Source organism: Lissotriton helveticus, chromosome 2_1, assembly GCF_964261635.1.
Source record: "Lissotriton helveticus chromosome 2_1, aLisHel1.1, whole genome shotgun sequence".
NCBI lineage: Eukaryota > Metazoa > Chordata > Amphibia > Caudata > Salamandridae > Lissotriton > Lissotriton helveticus.
The window spans coordinates 525,309,330-525,324,387 of NC_136059.1; the positions used below are offsets into that span (position 1 = coordinate 525,309,330).

General features: G+C 49.6%; 1 protein-coding gene across 6 annotated transcripts in view; it reads left to right on the forward strand.

Moving 5' to 3' along the window:
• Positions 1–15,058, forward strand: part of MAST4 (microtubule associated serine/threonine kinase family member 4) — a 1,958,993-nt gene that overhangs the window by 1,813,785 nt on the left and 130,150 nt on the right. For all 6 annotated transcript variants that reach the window (XM_078675181.1, XM_078675182.1, XM_078675184.1 and 3 more), the window contains one exon: positions 4,795–4,896. In XM_078675181.1, the coding sequence (XP_078531307.1) occupies positions 4,795–4,896 (102 nt within the window). The remainder of the gene's footprint in view (positions 1–4,794; positions 4,897–15,058) is intronic.

Below are 15,058 nucleotides of genomic sequence, written 5' to 3' on the forward strand. Positions count from 1 at the left end.
GCTCTCTTTCCTAGTCTTGCTTTTCTTACTCGAGGCACCACCAACAGGTATTTGGCACTCGAGCGTAGGGATCTTGATGGAACATAGGGCATGAATCTCTCATAGAGATAGGAAAGACCCAAGTTAAGCAATGCCTTATGAATAGTAAAACAGATTTTAAACTTGACCCGTTGGCGGATGGGGAGCCAGTGCAGCTTCATAAGAAGAGGGCAAGAGGGAGTCCTAGGGGGAGCATTAAGGACCAACCGTGCCGCCGTATTCTAAAATACCTGCAGTCTGCTGAGGGCGGCATCATTAGCAGAGACCAACAGGCGGTTACAGTAATCCAGATGACTTAATACCAGCGCCTGGACTAGAGTTTTCTGGGAAGAATCAGGGAGCAGAGGGAAAACTCTGCGGAGCAGGCCTATTACATGGAAACAGAAACCAGCTGTCTGAGCAGCGTGCTCCATCAGAATGAGTGCTTGATCCAGACGGATGCCCGAGTTTTTGACTGTCAACTTGGGAGTGGGATGGGGACCTAGGAGCTGCAAATTCCTTGCCAGTGCTGCCACCGATGGGTAAGCATAAGCCAGTGCAGTAAGACTTCTGATTGGAGCCTTAGCAGTATAAGTGCAATGGGTAACGGGGTGTGTGCGCGGAGCTGAGTTAGAAAGCGTCTACCATCAGGGCTCTTCAAGCCACCCCACCTGCTTGTGTCATACTGATGCTGCACCTGAGGCTGTGGAGTCAAAGATCAGCTACTCTTTCTTACTAAGTGATTGTTTAATGTGCTGATACTCAGTTCCCAAGTGCATCCGAGCATGGCAGGCATTGCAATGTGCCCTCTGTGCCCGGCGGTTAGTATGGAAAGCTTTAAAATGTATTGTAAATTCTGCCATGCCTAATTTAAACTCTGTTACTCACTGAGGCAGGGACTTCTGATAAGTAAAAAAAAAAACACCAAAATTCTGAAGGAAAGTGGACCAACTGGACCTAACTTATTTTCCATCATGGTTTGAATACGACATTTTTGGCCAAATTTTTTTTTTTTTTAAATTAAATGTATATGTAGAGATTTACATCTGTGCCTGAACGTGCTTTTACATTTTATTTCAAATGTACAAAAATGTTCAATTCACTGTGCCATGTGCAGGCTCTAGGTGTATACTGCTATTATCATGTGATGTATCATGTGCTCCAGTTTCTATTGTCTGGAAATCTACATAGAGTAGATTTAAAGGTAAGGTGAATAAATCCGACGGTGCAAATGCAAATTTTTTCCCCTTCAAGTGGAAAACATTTTCCATGTGGAGAAAGCCCTTCTCTTACAACCCCTTCAGTTCTAGGGTTCATCTGGTCCCCTTTCCATCCTGGAAAGACATTTACTCTAGCCATTGGCTAGAGTAAATGTCCTTCAGTTTTAAGGGTGGGAGGGGGTCAGATTAGACTCCGAGTTTGTGAATCGCCCCACATATATGTTTGTAGGCAGCAACAGCCGTGCAAGGATTACCATGCCTTGTAATCTCCGCTTCCCACTCCTTGGTTGGGATTTACTTGTACTTGTGGTGGAGAAACCCAAAGTTCTTTTGTGAATTCTTGGCATGCGTAAATAGAGGTATCTTTGGTCATAAACCTACATGTACTGCAGCCAATAGCTTTGTGAATCGGGCCCTCTGTGTTTTAGTCCAAGCGGCCAGGACATATTCTCCCACCCTGCTGTGACCACCACACCAGGCGTGGATACTTCTGAGACTGGAGTGCCCTTTGACGAGGACACACACGTGTAGCCTCGTTCATAGTGGGTTATGTTCACCTTTCCACTGACGTTTACAGTATAACATACTTCTACTTTGGCAACTCATCAACTTCCCGACCGTGCATGTCCCAAAGGGGGAATAGAGTTTAAAAACACTACATTTGTAGATGCTGGTAAACTGCTAATGGCGCAATGAAGGAATTAGCCTAAATGTAATAAACCCTCCGCGCAAGTGACTACCTCATAATAAATAATGAGTGAAAGCAAACAACCCCTGTTCACAGATTGTTAATGGTCTCGGCATTGGTTGCTGAAGTGTTGTGTTATTTCGGTAGCAGCTGTTGTTCTTTCATTTAAAATTCAATAACGTTTCAGATCTTCACTTGCAGGCTGACCCCAACAATTGTAATGCAGCTTATGGTAAAAGTAAATGATAATGAAACAGAATCCCCCGCAACCCGCCCTGCTGTTTTCCTGGCCAGCCCACGTGCGCTGGTGGTAGGCTGCAGCCATGCCAAAGGTTTGCCGCCAGGAGGCTGTGCCAGTGTTTCTTATTTATCCTCTTTAGTTGCAGGCACAGACCTCGGGTCTGAGGGGAGGAAGGGGCTGCGTCTACACGCGGGAGGTTCTTCCCGCCCTTTCCCCAGCCACCTGATGTTTGTAAATTCTAATGAGGTGGATTTGTGAGTCGCCCGCAGTGTCCGCGATCCTTTGATGCCGCAATCTTGCTGTTTATGGATTTAGAGTCATGCTGTGTTTTGATGGGATACACTGGGGCACAAGTTAGCGAGGGGAATCAACTGTTTAATTAAGGCGCGTGGTGAATGTTGGCTTTGCTCGAGGTGCCTTCCGGCGGCGATACATATTCATGATGTCATCTCCAAATCAGACCTTACCTCGCTTTTTCTTCAGGCTGGCGCATGCCTTTTGCGTTCGATTTTAATTTCACACACATTTACTTTAACTGCAAGCTCTGCGAACCAAGAGAACAGTGCAAAGGATTTATTGTTTTTTATTAAATCGCGAGTCGCTTGATAACGATGTGATAGAGTTGGCTTTCCGAAAGTGGGTAAAATAATGTACTTATAAAGTGCAAACCTAGCTGGGGGGAATGGAGGTCTGAAACAATCAGCTGAGACAGTATTAGATGACTACAAGAGGGTCTCTAGAGCAAGACTGTCAGTCAGCAGGGGTGCAGACCAAAAGACTTGATTGAGGGGAGTCTTCCGAGATTTCCTTTAATTTTACGAATGTATTCTTCGGTTCGGTTCCTTCGTTTTACAGCATATTGTATATGCGCTGGAAAGTCTTCTGTATTATTTGCTCATTTTATGCATAGACTATTGCCATTAGTTCTTGGTTTATGCCGGTGATTGCAGGTGGTGCACACCGGCACTCATTTGTTGGGTCCTGAAATTATTTTTCAATGTCAGACTTTGAGTAAGAGGGAGAGAGTCTGAAAAGGCAGAAATAAGTAGGAAGAGAAAATGAAGGGGGAAATATGATGGCAGGTGAAAGCAGGGAGTGAAAAATAACCTGCAAAAGTATGCTAAATCAAGAAGTGTAGAATGGTGAAAGAAAGTGACATAAGGTAGAATAAAGAAAGGGTAGCCTTGGTGGTGGCGGGTCCCTAAGGAAAGAAAAACCTTGATCTCTGCCCTCATGTTTTTTGACATTTGCTTTTTTTCTCTACTGCAGGCATTGACTGCCCGTCATGACAAAAAGGGCAATGCTACAGTTATTTGCCCAAATATTCCAAATATTTTCTGTTCATAGCCCCCATTCAAAGGGTAAAGGCATTTATAACTGAAATTATGTAACTTATTTCCACAATGCGGGCTGCACAAACAATCCCAACCTCATTTTAATAAATGGTGTTTTTCTCTACCTTCATGAAAGCTGTTTTTCTCTTGAGGTTCAACACTATACTTCAAGACTGAATAGTGGGCTTGTAATGATAACCAAAAAGGTATATTTAATGGGGAGGTGCTTGGTTGTTCCTTTTATATACCTGGCAAGTAAACCTGAGAACCACCAACAGACCATGTTTTCGACCCACCTCATCATGTACACTCCAAAACAATTATCCATTCTGCTTCCATTCACTCAGAGGTCAACCTTGAGCTCTAATACTTATATCTTCCACTAAAAAACTTCTCACTCATGAGCCAATTCAGCATCTGAACAAACTGTAATCTGCATTAGTATAAGATCCTCCCCCGCCAAAGCAATCAAGTCCTTTTCTGAAAAAGAACACTCACCACCAACGCCATCCCAGCAAACCTTAATCAAATCCACCTTGACCTACAATCAGTTCTTGACTTAGTTTTATCTGGGTTATTCAACAACACTATTTGGTCAGTGTTTGTCTCCTGTTACTCTCCTCTCCCAGCAATGGACTATTCCCATTATTGAGAACTTTGTTGATATATAGAGGAAATTCTGCACCCCCACACACCTTGTTCACTAAATGCCAGGTATTGATGACTTTGCCATAACTCTCAATTTCCTACGAGGGCCTTGTCATCTCACCCTAATGCTCAATACAATACTACACTCAGGGTTATGAATTCCCTCTCTTTCTGTCACTCACACGAGGATAAGACAGGCTTGTCTCTCCGCCTCCAATCTTGCTTCCTGCTTCTCTGAAATCATCTTCTTCACATACATGTACCTCTCTTCCTACTCATCCTCTGAATGCACCTTCAATTGTCCCTATAATACCATGCAGAGGTGATCCCCATATTCGAAGCTAGCCAGCACCCCCTGCTGGCTCCTACGCTATTTAGGCTCACAAACCATGAATCCGCTGTCTAACACCTCTCGCCCAGTGACCCATTTTGATTCAATGAACTAGTTGTCTGGGTTAGTCTCACTGGTGCCTATACATGTTTCAAGTATCTGGGAGACCCGGCGTTCCCACAATCTCACAATGAATCCATGGGCATCTTTAGTGCAGCAACGTCTTTTATGCTAGAAGTGTTGATTGGAGAGCAAAACTCGAATGCTTCTGATGCAGTCATTAAAATACTTATATACTATGTGTTTTCTTTTAGATGACATAAACTGGCCTGAAAATGATGATGCTCCACCGCCTGATGCTCAGAACCTTATTACCATGCTGCTTCGTCAAAATCCTTTAGAACGACTGGGAACAGGTAATATTAATGCACATGTCATTTTTAAGACATTTGATCATTATAGCCCTCAACAGTGTTCCGCGTTTTAAAGTCACAGACTGGCTTCCACATTAGGAGGCAATACGTTATGCAAAACTGCAACTTGAGACCCACGGGGCCAATCTGTTCCAAATTTCTGCAAAAACATGTTTTGGGTGTCTTTGCATTTATTACACACAGAGACAAGACCATATTTTACCTATCAAAAAATATTCATGTTCCTTTGCAGTTTTATTACTGATGTAATTGGGAATGTAACCAGAATTTCATCTTTTAAAAAAGCAGCTTAAAAGATCCTACACGTGAACTAGTTTGTACTAATATGTAACACACCATACATTTATTTGTGTGACTAGCATCACTATCTAGGCTTCATCATGTTTTATAAGATTACTTGCTTTTAATGTTTTATGTAATCAAAACCAAGTAATCTAATAACACAAGATGAAGCATAGAAAATGATACTAGTCGAAGATTTGAACCTGGGACTGGCATGACTTGGTTTTGGACATATAACAAGGCATTGGAAGGAAGCAGCATAGGAAATCTGACTGAAGAAGTGAGTTTTTTTTTAGCTTTCTTGGTTCCAAGTTATAGTAGAAATAGGAGGGAATTCAATAGAGGAAATCCTTGCACTAGCATCCCCGTCAAAAATAGGGTTAATTTTCTGTTGGTTGCTTAAACTGTATTTTATTTAAACTCAGTAGTACCTAGAAGCTTTATCTCTGTGCTTGAGACACTATGGATGCAGAAGAGCAGTGCCAGAAAGACAACCCGCCAAGTAAGGTAGACACTGTATCAAATCTATTAGCCCAGGTGTATAGTATCCACACATTTCTTTGACCGTAGCAGTTAGTTTTTTCCAGAGACCTTTTGAGCTGCGATATCTATATGTCTTGCATTTGAATGAATCTCTTATGTGTGTATTTTTCATTTTGCGAACTACAAAACAGATAACTTTGTCAAACCGGCAAACCACCAGGCTCTTTTCCCTTGGCCTACATATCATCTGTCTGGAATCCGATAGGGAGAGGGAGATAGAGAAAGGGAGACAGAGAGGGAAAAAGAGAAAGGGCGACAGAGGGCGACAGAGGGCGACAGACGGAGGGCGACAGACGGAGGGAGACAGACGGAGGGAGACAGACGGAGGGTGAAAGACAGAGGGCGACAGAGGGAGGGAGACAAAGGGAGGGAGACAAAGGGAGGGAGACAGATGGAGGGAGACAGATGGAGGGAGACAGATGGAGGGAAACAGAGGGACGGAGGCAGAGGGTGACAGAGGGAGAAAGACAGATGGAGACAGAGGGAGGGAGACAGAGGGAGGGAGAAGGGAGGTGGAGACAGAGGGAGTGAGAGAGAGGGTGAGAGAGGGAGGGAAAGGGAGGGAGACGGAGAGAGCGAGGGAGACAGAGAAAGGGAGACAGCGGGAGACTGAGGGAGGGAGACAGAGGGTGACAGACAGAGGGGGGGTGACACACAGAGGGGGGGGGTGACAGACCGAGGGAGGGTGACAGACCGAGGGAGGGTGACAGACCGAGGGAGGGTGACAGACAGAGGGAGGGTGACAGACAGAGGGAGGGTGACAGACAGAGGGAGGGTGACAGACAGAGGGAGGGTGACATACAGAGGGAGGGTGACAGACAGAGGGAAGGAGACATACAGACATAGGGAAGGAGACATACAGACATAGGGAAGGAGACATACAGACATAGGGAAGGAGACAGACAGAGGGAAGGAGGCAGAGAGAGGGAGGGAGACAGACAGAGGGAGGGAGACAGACAGAGGAGGGTGACAGAGGGAGGGAGAAAGAGGGAGGGAGACAGAGGGATGGAGACAGAGGGATGGAGACAGAGGGAGGGAGTGAGCCAGAGAGAGGGAAGGAGACAGACAGAGGGAAGGAGACAGACAGAGGGAAGGAGACAGACAGAGGGAGAGAGACAGACAGAGCGAGAGAGACAGACAGAGGGAGGGAGACAGACAGAGGGAGGGAGACAGACAGAGGAGGGTGACAGAGGGAGGGAGAAAGAGGGAGGGAGACAGAGGGATGGAGACAGAGGGATGGAGACAGAGGGAGGGAGTGAGCCAGAGAGAGGGAAGGAGACAGACAGAGGGAAGGAGACAGACAGAGGGAAGGAGACAGACAGAGGGAGAGAGACAGACAGAGCGAGAGAGACAGACAGAGGGAGGGAGACAGACAGAGGGAGGGAGACAGACAGAGGAGGGTGACAGAGGGAGGGAGAAAGAGGGAGGGAGACAGAGGGATGGAGACAGAGGGATGGAGACAGAGGGAGGGAGTGAGCCAGAGAGAGGGAAGGAGACAGACAGAGGGAAGGAGACAGACAGAGGGAAGGAGACAGACAGAGGGAGAGTGACAGACAGAGCGAGAGAGACAGACAGAGGGAGGGAGACAGACAGAGGGAGGGAGACAGACAGAGGGAGGGAGACGGACAGAGGGAGGGAGACAGACACAGGGAGGGAGACAGACACAGGGAGGGAGACAGAGGGATGGAGACAGAGGGTGACAGACGGAGGGTGACAGACGGAGGGAGTAAGCCAGAGAGAGGGAAGGAGACAGACAGAGGGAAGGAGACAGACAGAGGGAAGGAGACAGACAGAGGGAAGGAGACAGAGAGAGGGAAGGAGACAGACAGAGGGAGAGAGACAGACAGAGGGAGAGAGACAGACAGAGCGAGAGAAACAGACAGAGGGAGAGAGACAGACAGAGGGAGAGAGACAGACAGAGGGAGAGAGACAGACAGAGGGAGGGAGACAGACAGACAGAGGGAGACAGAGGGTGACAGACGGAGGGAGAGGGAGGGAGGGAGACAGAGAGAGGGAAGGAGACAGACAAAGGGAAGGAGACAGACAGAGGGAAGGAGACAGACAGAGGGAAGGAGACAGACAGAGGGAAGGAGACAGACAGAGGGAAGGAGACAGACAGAGGGAAGGAGACAGACAGAGGGAAGGAGACAGACAGAGGGAAGGAGAGAGACAGACAGAGGGAAGGAGAGAGACAGACAGAGGGAGAGAGACAGACAGACAGAGGGAGAGAGACAGACAGACAGAGGGAGAGAGACAGACAGAGGGAGGGAGACAGACAGAGGGAGGGAGACAGACAGAGGGAGGGAGACAGACAGAGGGAGGGAGACAGATGGAGGGAAACAGAGGGACGGAGGCAGAGGGTGACAGAGGGAGAAAGACAGATGGAGACAGAGGGAGTGAGAGAGAGGGTGACAGAGGGAGGGAAAGGGAGGGAGACAGAGAGGGAGAGAGCGAGGGAGACAGAGAAAGGGAGACAGCGGGAGACAGATGGAGGGAGACAGAGGGTGACAGACAGAGGGGGGTGACAGACAGAGGGAGGGTGACAGACAGAGGGAGGGTGACAGACAGAGGGAGGGTGACAGACAGAGGGAGGGTGACAGACAGAGGGAGGGTGACAGACAGAGGGAAGGAAAGAGACAGAGGGAAGGAAAGAGACAGAGGGAAGGAAAGAGACAGAGGGAAGGAAAGAGACAGAGGGAAGGAGAGAGACAGAGGGAAGGAGAGAGACAGAGGGAAGGGGACATACAGACATAGGGAAGGAGACAGACAGAGGGAAGGAGGCAGACAGAGGGAGACAGACAGAGGGAGGGAGACAGACAGACAGAGGGAGGGAGACAGACAGAGGGAGGGAGACAGACAGAGGAGGGTGACAGAGGGAGGGAGAAAGAGGGAGGGAGACAGAAGGATGGAGACAGAGGGTGACAGACAGAGGGAGGGAGTGAGCCAGAGAGAGGGAAGGAGACAGACAGAGGGAAGAAGACAGACAGAGGGAAGGAGACAGACAGAGGGAAGGAGACAGACAGAGGGAAGGAGACAGACAGAGGGAAGGAGACAGACAGAGGGAAGGAGACAGACAGAGGGAAGGAGACAGACAGAGGGAAGGAGACAGACAGAGGGAGGGAGACAGAGGGATGGAGACAGAGGGTGACAGACGGAGGGAGACAGAGGGAGGGAGTAAGCCAGAGAGAGGGAAGGAGACAGACAGAGGGAAGGAGACAGACAGAGGGAAGGAGACAGACAGAGGGAAGGAGACAGACAGAGGGAGAGAGACAGACAGAGGGAAGGAGACAGACAGAGCGAGAGAAACAGACAGAGCGAGAGAAACAGACAGAGGGAGAGAGACAGACAGAGGGAGGGAGACAGACAGAGGGAGACAGAGGGTGACAGACGGAGGGAGAGGGAGGGAGGGAGGGAGACAGAGAGAGGGAAGGAGACAGACAAAGGGAAGGAGACAGACAGAGGGAAGGAGACAGACAGAAGGAAGGAGACAGACAGAGGGAAGGAGACAGACAGAGGGAAGGAGACAGACAGAGGGAAGGAGACAGACAGAGGGAAGGAGACAGACAGAGGGAAGGAGACAGACAGAGGGAAGGAGAGAGACAGACAGAGGGAAGGAGACAGACAGAGGGAAGGAGAGAGACAGACAGAGGGAAGGAGAGAGACAGACAGAGGGAAGGAGAGAGACAGACAGAGGGAAGGAGAGAGACAGACAGAGGGAAGGAGAGAGACAGACAGAGGGAAGGAGAGAGACAGACAGAGGGAGAGAGACAGACAGACAGAGGGAGAGAGACAGACAGAGGGAGGGAGACAGACAGAGGGAGGGAGACAGACAGAGGGAGGGAGACAGAGGGAGGGAGACAAAGGGAGGGAGACAAAGGGAGGGAGACAGATGGAGGGAAACAGAGGGACGGAGGCAGAGGGTGACAGAGGGAGAAAGACAGATGGAGACAGAGGGAGGGAGACAGACGGGGAGGGAGGGGGAAGGGAGGTGGAGACAGAGGGAGTGAGAGAGAGGGTGACAGAGGGAGGGAAAGGGAGGGAGACAGAGAGGGAGAGAGCGAGGGAGACAGAGAAAGGGAGACAGCGGGAGACAGATGGAGGGAGACAGAGGGTGACAGACAGAGGGGGGTGACAGACAGAGGGAGGGTGACAGACAGAGGGAGGGTGACAGACAGAGGGAGGGTGACAGACAGAGGGAGGGTGACAGACAGAGGGAAGGAAAGAGACAGAGGGAAGGAAAGAGACAGAGGGAAGGAAAGAGACAGAGGGAAGGAGAGAGACAGAGGGAAGGAGAGAGACAGAGGGAAGGGGACATACAGACATAGGGAAGGAGACAGACAGAGGGAAGGAGGCAGACAGAGGGAGGGAGACAGACAGAGGGAGGGAGACAGACAGAGGGAGGGAGACAGACAGAGGGAGGGAGACAGACAGAGGGAGGGAGACAGACAGAGGGAGGGAGAAAGAGGGAGGGAGACAGAGGGATGGAGACAGAGGGATGGAGACAGAGGGTGACAGACAGAGGGAGGGAGTGAGCCAGAGAGAGGGAAGGAGACAGACAGAGGGAAGGAGACAGACAGAGGGAAGGAGACAGACAGAGGGAAGGAGACAGACAGAGGGAAGGAGACAGACAGAGGGAAGGAGACAGACAGAGGGAAGGAGACAGACAGAGGGAAGGAGACAGACAGAGAGACAGACAGACAGAGGGAGAGAGACAGACAGAGGGAGAGAGACAGACAGAGGGAGAGAGACAGACAGAGGGAGAGAGACAGACAGAGGGAGAGAGACAGACAGAGGGAGAGAGACAGACAGAGGGAGAGAGACAGACAGAGGGAGAGAGGCAGACAGAGGGAGAGAGACAGACAGAGGGAGAGGGACAGACAGAGGGAGAGAGACAGATAGAGGGAGGGAGACAGACAGAGGGAGGGAGGGAGGGAGACAGACAACGGGAGGGAGACAGAGGGATGGAGACAGAGGGTGACAGACGGAGGGAGACAGAGGGAGGGAGTGAGCCAGAGAGAGGGAAGGAGACAGACAGAGGAAAGGAGACAGACAGAGGGAGAGAGACAGACAGACAGAGGGAGAGAGACAGACAGACAGAGGGAGAGAGACAGACTGGCAGAGGGAGAGAGACAGACAGAGGGAGAGAGACAGACATACAGAGGGAGAGAGACAGACAGACAGAGGGAGAGAGAGACAGGCAGAGGGAGAGAGACAGGCAGAGGGAGAGAGACAGACAGAGGGAGAGAGACAGACAGAGGGAGAGAGACAGACAGAGGGAGAGAGACAGACAGAGGGAGAGAGACAGACAGAGGGAGAGAGACAGACAGAGGGAGAGAGACAGACAGAGGGAGAGAGACAGACAGAGGGAGAGAGACAGACAGAGGGAGGGAGAGAGACAGACAGAGGGAGGGAGACAGACAGACAGAGGGAGGGAGACAGACAGAGGGAGGGAGACAGACAGACAGAGGGAGGGAGACAGACAGAGGGAGGGAGACAGACAGACAGAGGGAGGGAGACAGACAGACAGAGGGAGAGAGAGAGACAGGCAGAGGGAGGGAGACAGACAGGCAGTGGGAGGGAGACAGAGGGATGGAGACAGGGGGAGGGAGACAGAGCGAGAGGGAGGAGGAGGGAGGGAACGGGAGACAGAGGGAGTGAGACAGAGGGTGACAGAGGGAGGGAAATAAAGGGAGACAGAGTGAGAGAGGGAGACAGAGAGAGGGAGACAAGAAGACAGAGAGGGAGACAGTAGAAGACAGAGAGAGGAAGTCAGGGGGAGACAGAGGAAGGTAGTGGGAGGCAGAGAGAGGGAAACAGAGGGAGACAGAGAGAGGGAAACAGAGGGAGACAGAGAGAGGGAAACAGAGGGAGACAGAGAGGGAGACAGAGAGGGAGACAGAGAGGGAGACAGAGAGGGAGACAGAGAGAGGGAGACAGAGGGAGACAGAGTGAGGGAAACGGAGTGAGAGGGAGGGAGAGAGAGAGGCGGAGACAGAGAGGGAGTGAGACAGTCAGAGTGAGGGAGACAGAGGGAGAGAGAGAGGGAGAGAGAGAGAGACACACAGAGAGAGGGATATATGTGTGTATGCGGGTCTGGTGGCACAGTGGACGTAGGCTTCCGCTGCAGGGACCTGTGTTCATCCTCTTGGTCACAGTTTTTTTGTGGGTCTAGCCCCGCCCGCTCCCCTCCCCCACTGACCCCGCCCCACCAGTGCAGCCCTCGGCCACAAACCACACTGTAAATTTGGCCCCCGAGAGAAAGTTTGTGAGTACCCATGGTCTGGATACTATAGTGCTGCAGCTACTTCCAACACAGTTTTTGACTTCCTGCAGATCTTAAACATTTTATTGATTCACAATGATGACACCTGTTCCTTATGACTGAACGACTCCACCTTTTCCTTTGGTGCTATATGATACTTTTCTTGTCCACCCCCCACCTCACCTTTATGTAATAATCCACATTTGTAAAGCGCACAATCACCCGTAAGGGTCTCTAGGCGCTGGGGGCCGTCAGGAAGATTAAGCAAGCTATTGCCCAGAGTAGAGGTGACACTGACAATATCCTAACTTTGCATTCCCTTGTCATGTTATCCAAATACTGTAGTTTATTCTCTAGGAGTATGATGAGGCATTGTGTAAACCTCTTTGTTGTTTATGGTCGTTCCAGGCCATGCCTGGATTTCCTTTTGTATTCTCTATTTGCCATGCCTTATAAAGCATGCTCAAGCTTCTGTATTGTGAATTTAAAATGTAACATTAAAATATTTAGCAGTAGATCTCTTTTAAAAATGATAGCATTGATAGGAACAGAAGACCCAGATGTAAAGGAATAATTTCCTTCTCTCACAGGTCTATTTTATTTGCCTTTAGACTCGTTTGACCCATTGTATATCTTTGCTACTTACAGCTAAGTCAGATATACCAACGGAAAAACCACAGTTTATCCCAAGCATCCTTTCAATTGACTTAGGATCAGGACTGACACTTAACTAGAAAGCCATCCCCTCGGGCTTTTTATCCTACAACGAAATATGATGCCTGGGCTGCAAACTTATAGGCGTTTTATTTTCATCCCTCTTGCTTGGCGTTTGCAGTGATTAACTAGGATCTGCAAACAGCCTTAGGAAATGGTTTAATGCTGGCCACGGGCTGTTTAAACCAAGTGAGCAAGTCTAATCCTCTCCAGAAGCCCTTCTGAAAAGAGAAACATTTAAAGGGTCACAGGCTATCAGAAATAAGTACGAATTCCAATAAGAATGACGGAGTACACAGTCCTGGTTTCGAAAGCAGCAAATAATGACCATTCATAAATATATATATATATATATCTATATCTATATATATATATATATATATATATATATAGATATAGATATATATATATCTATATAGATCTATATCTATATATATATATATATAGATCTATATATATATCTATATATATAGATATATATATAGATCTATATATATATGTTCGAGAAACCCCCGCGAGTGTGGTGTGTTCAGGAACACGGGAGCTGTAATGTTATGAACGGACCCACCACCGTTCTTCCCGCACCCCCCACGAAGAGTGCTAGGAGCGCTTTGGTGGATACAGGAGCTTCGCAGCAAAACTGCATACGCTCAGCACCGCCACTGCAGCACCCGGAGTTTGAAGCCGTGATAGGGAATCATTCTGATTCACTGGATGCCGGATATATACCGCTCCTGTCTTCGCAAACCTGGATGCTCAGTGGCAGGCGAGGGGGTGCTCAGAGGGTGTTTACCAACAGCGGCACAGGACCTTGAACGAGGAATGCATCATGCAATTCAATTAAGACAGCACACGAGTTCCACAAGACACTGCAGCATCAGCACCGCCCATTGGGGGGCGTGTCATCTTGTTAAAAGTGGACTCGTACCTGTGACCATACGTCAAGTTCGTCTATCCCTGAGGAAGAAGGCATGGACCTTTGAAACGCGTCGGATTACACAATGACGAACCCTCGGCCTCTTGAATCTTCCTGAGGCTTTCACATGGACCTGGGAGCTATTTAGCACGCTACTGCCAATAAGCGCCTGTTCGAGAAACCCCTGCGAGTGTGGTGTGTTCAGGAACACGGGAGCTGTAATGTTATGAACGGACCCACCACCGTTCTTCCCGCACCCGCCACGAAGAGTGCTAGGAGCGCTTTGGTGGATACAGGAGCTTCGCAGCAAAACTGCATACGCTCAGCACCGCCACTGCAGCACCCGGAGTTTGAAGCCGTGATAGGGAATCATTCTGATTCACTGGATGCCGGATATATACCGCTCCTGTCTTCGCAAACCTGGATGCTCAGTGGCAGGCGAGGGGGTGCTCAGAGGGTGTTTACCAACAGCGGCACAGGACCTTGAACGAGGAATGCATCATGCAATTCAATTAAGACAGCACACGAGTTCCACAAGACACTGCAGCATCAGCACCGCCCATTGGGGGGCGTGTCATCTTGTTAAAAGTGGACTCGTACCTGTGACCATACGTCAAGTTCGTCTATCCCTGAGGAAGAAGGCATGGACCTTTGAAACGCGTCGGATTACACAATGACGAACCCTCGGCCTCTTGAATCTTCCTGAGGCTTTCACATGGACCTGGGAGCTATTTAGCACGCTACTGCCAATAAGGGCCTGTTCGAGAAACCCCCGCGAGTGTGGTGTGTTCAGGAACACGGGAGCTGTAATGTTATGAACGGACCCACCACCGTTCTTCCCGCACCCGCCACGAAGAGTGCTAGGAGCGCTTTGGTGGATACAGGAGCTTCGCAGCAAAACTACATACGCTCAGCACCGCCACTGCAGCACCCGGAGTTTGAAGCCGTGATAGGGAATCATTCTGATTCACTGGATGCCGGATATATACCGCTCCTGTCTTCGCAAACCTGGATGCTCAGTGGCAGGCGAGGGGGTGCTCAGAGGGTGTTTACCAACAGCGGCACAGGACCTTGAACGAGGAATGCATCATGCAATTCAATTAAGACAGCACACGAGTTCCACAAGACACTGCAGCATCAGCACCGCCCATTGGGGGGCGTGTCATCTTGTTAAAAGTGGACTCGTACCTGTGACCATACGTCAAGTTCGTCTATCCCTGAGGAAGAAGGCATGGACCTTTGAAACGCGTCGGATTACACAATGACGAACCCTCGGCCTCTTGAATCTTCCTGAGGCTTTCACATGGACCTGGGAGCTATTTAGCACGCTACTGCCAATAAGCGCCTGTTCGAGAAACCCCCGCGAGTGTGGTGTGTTCAGGAACACGGGAGCTGTAATGTTATGAACGGACCCACCACCGTTCTTC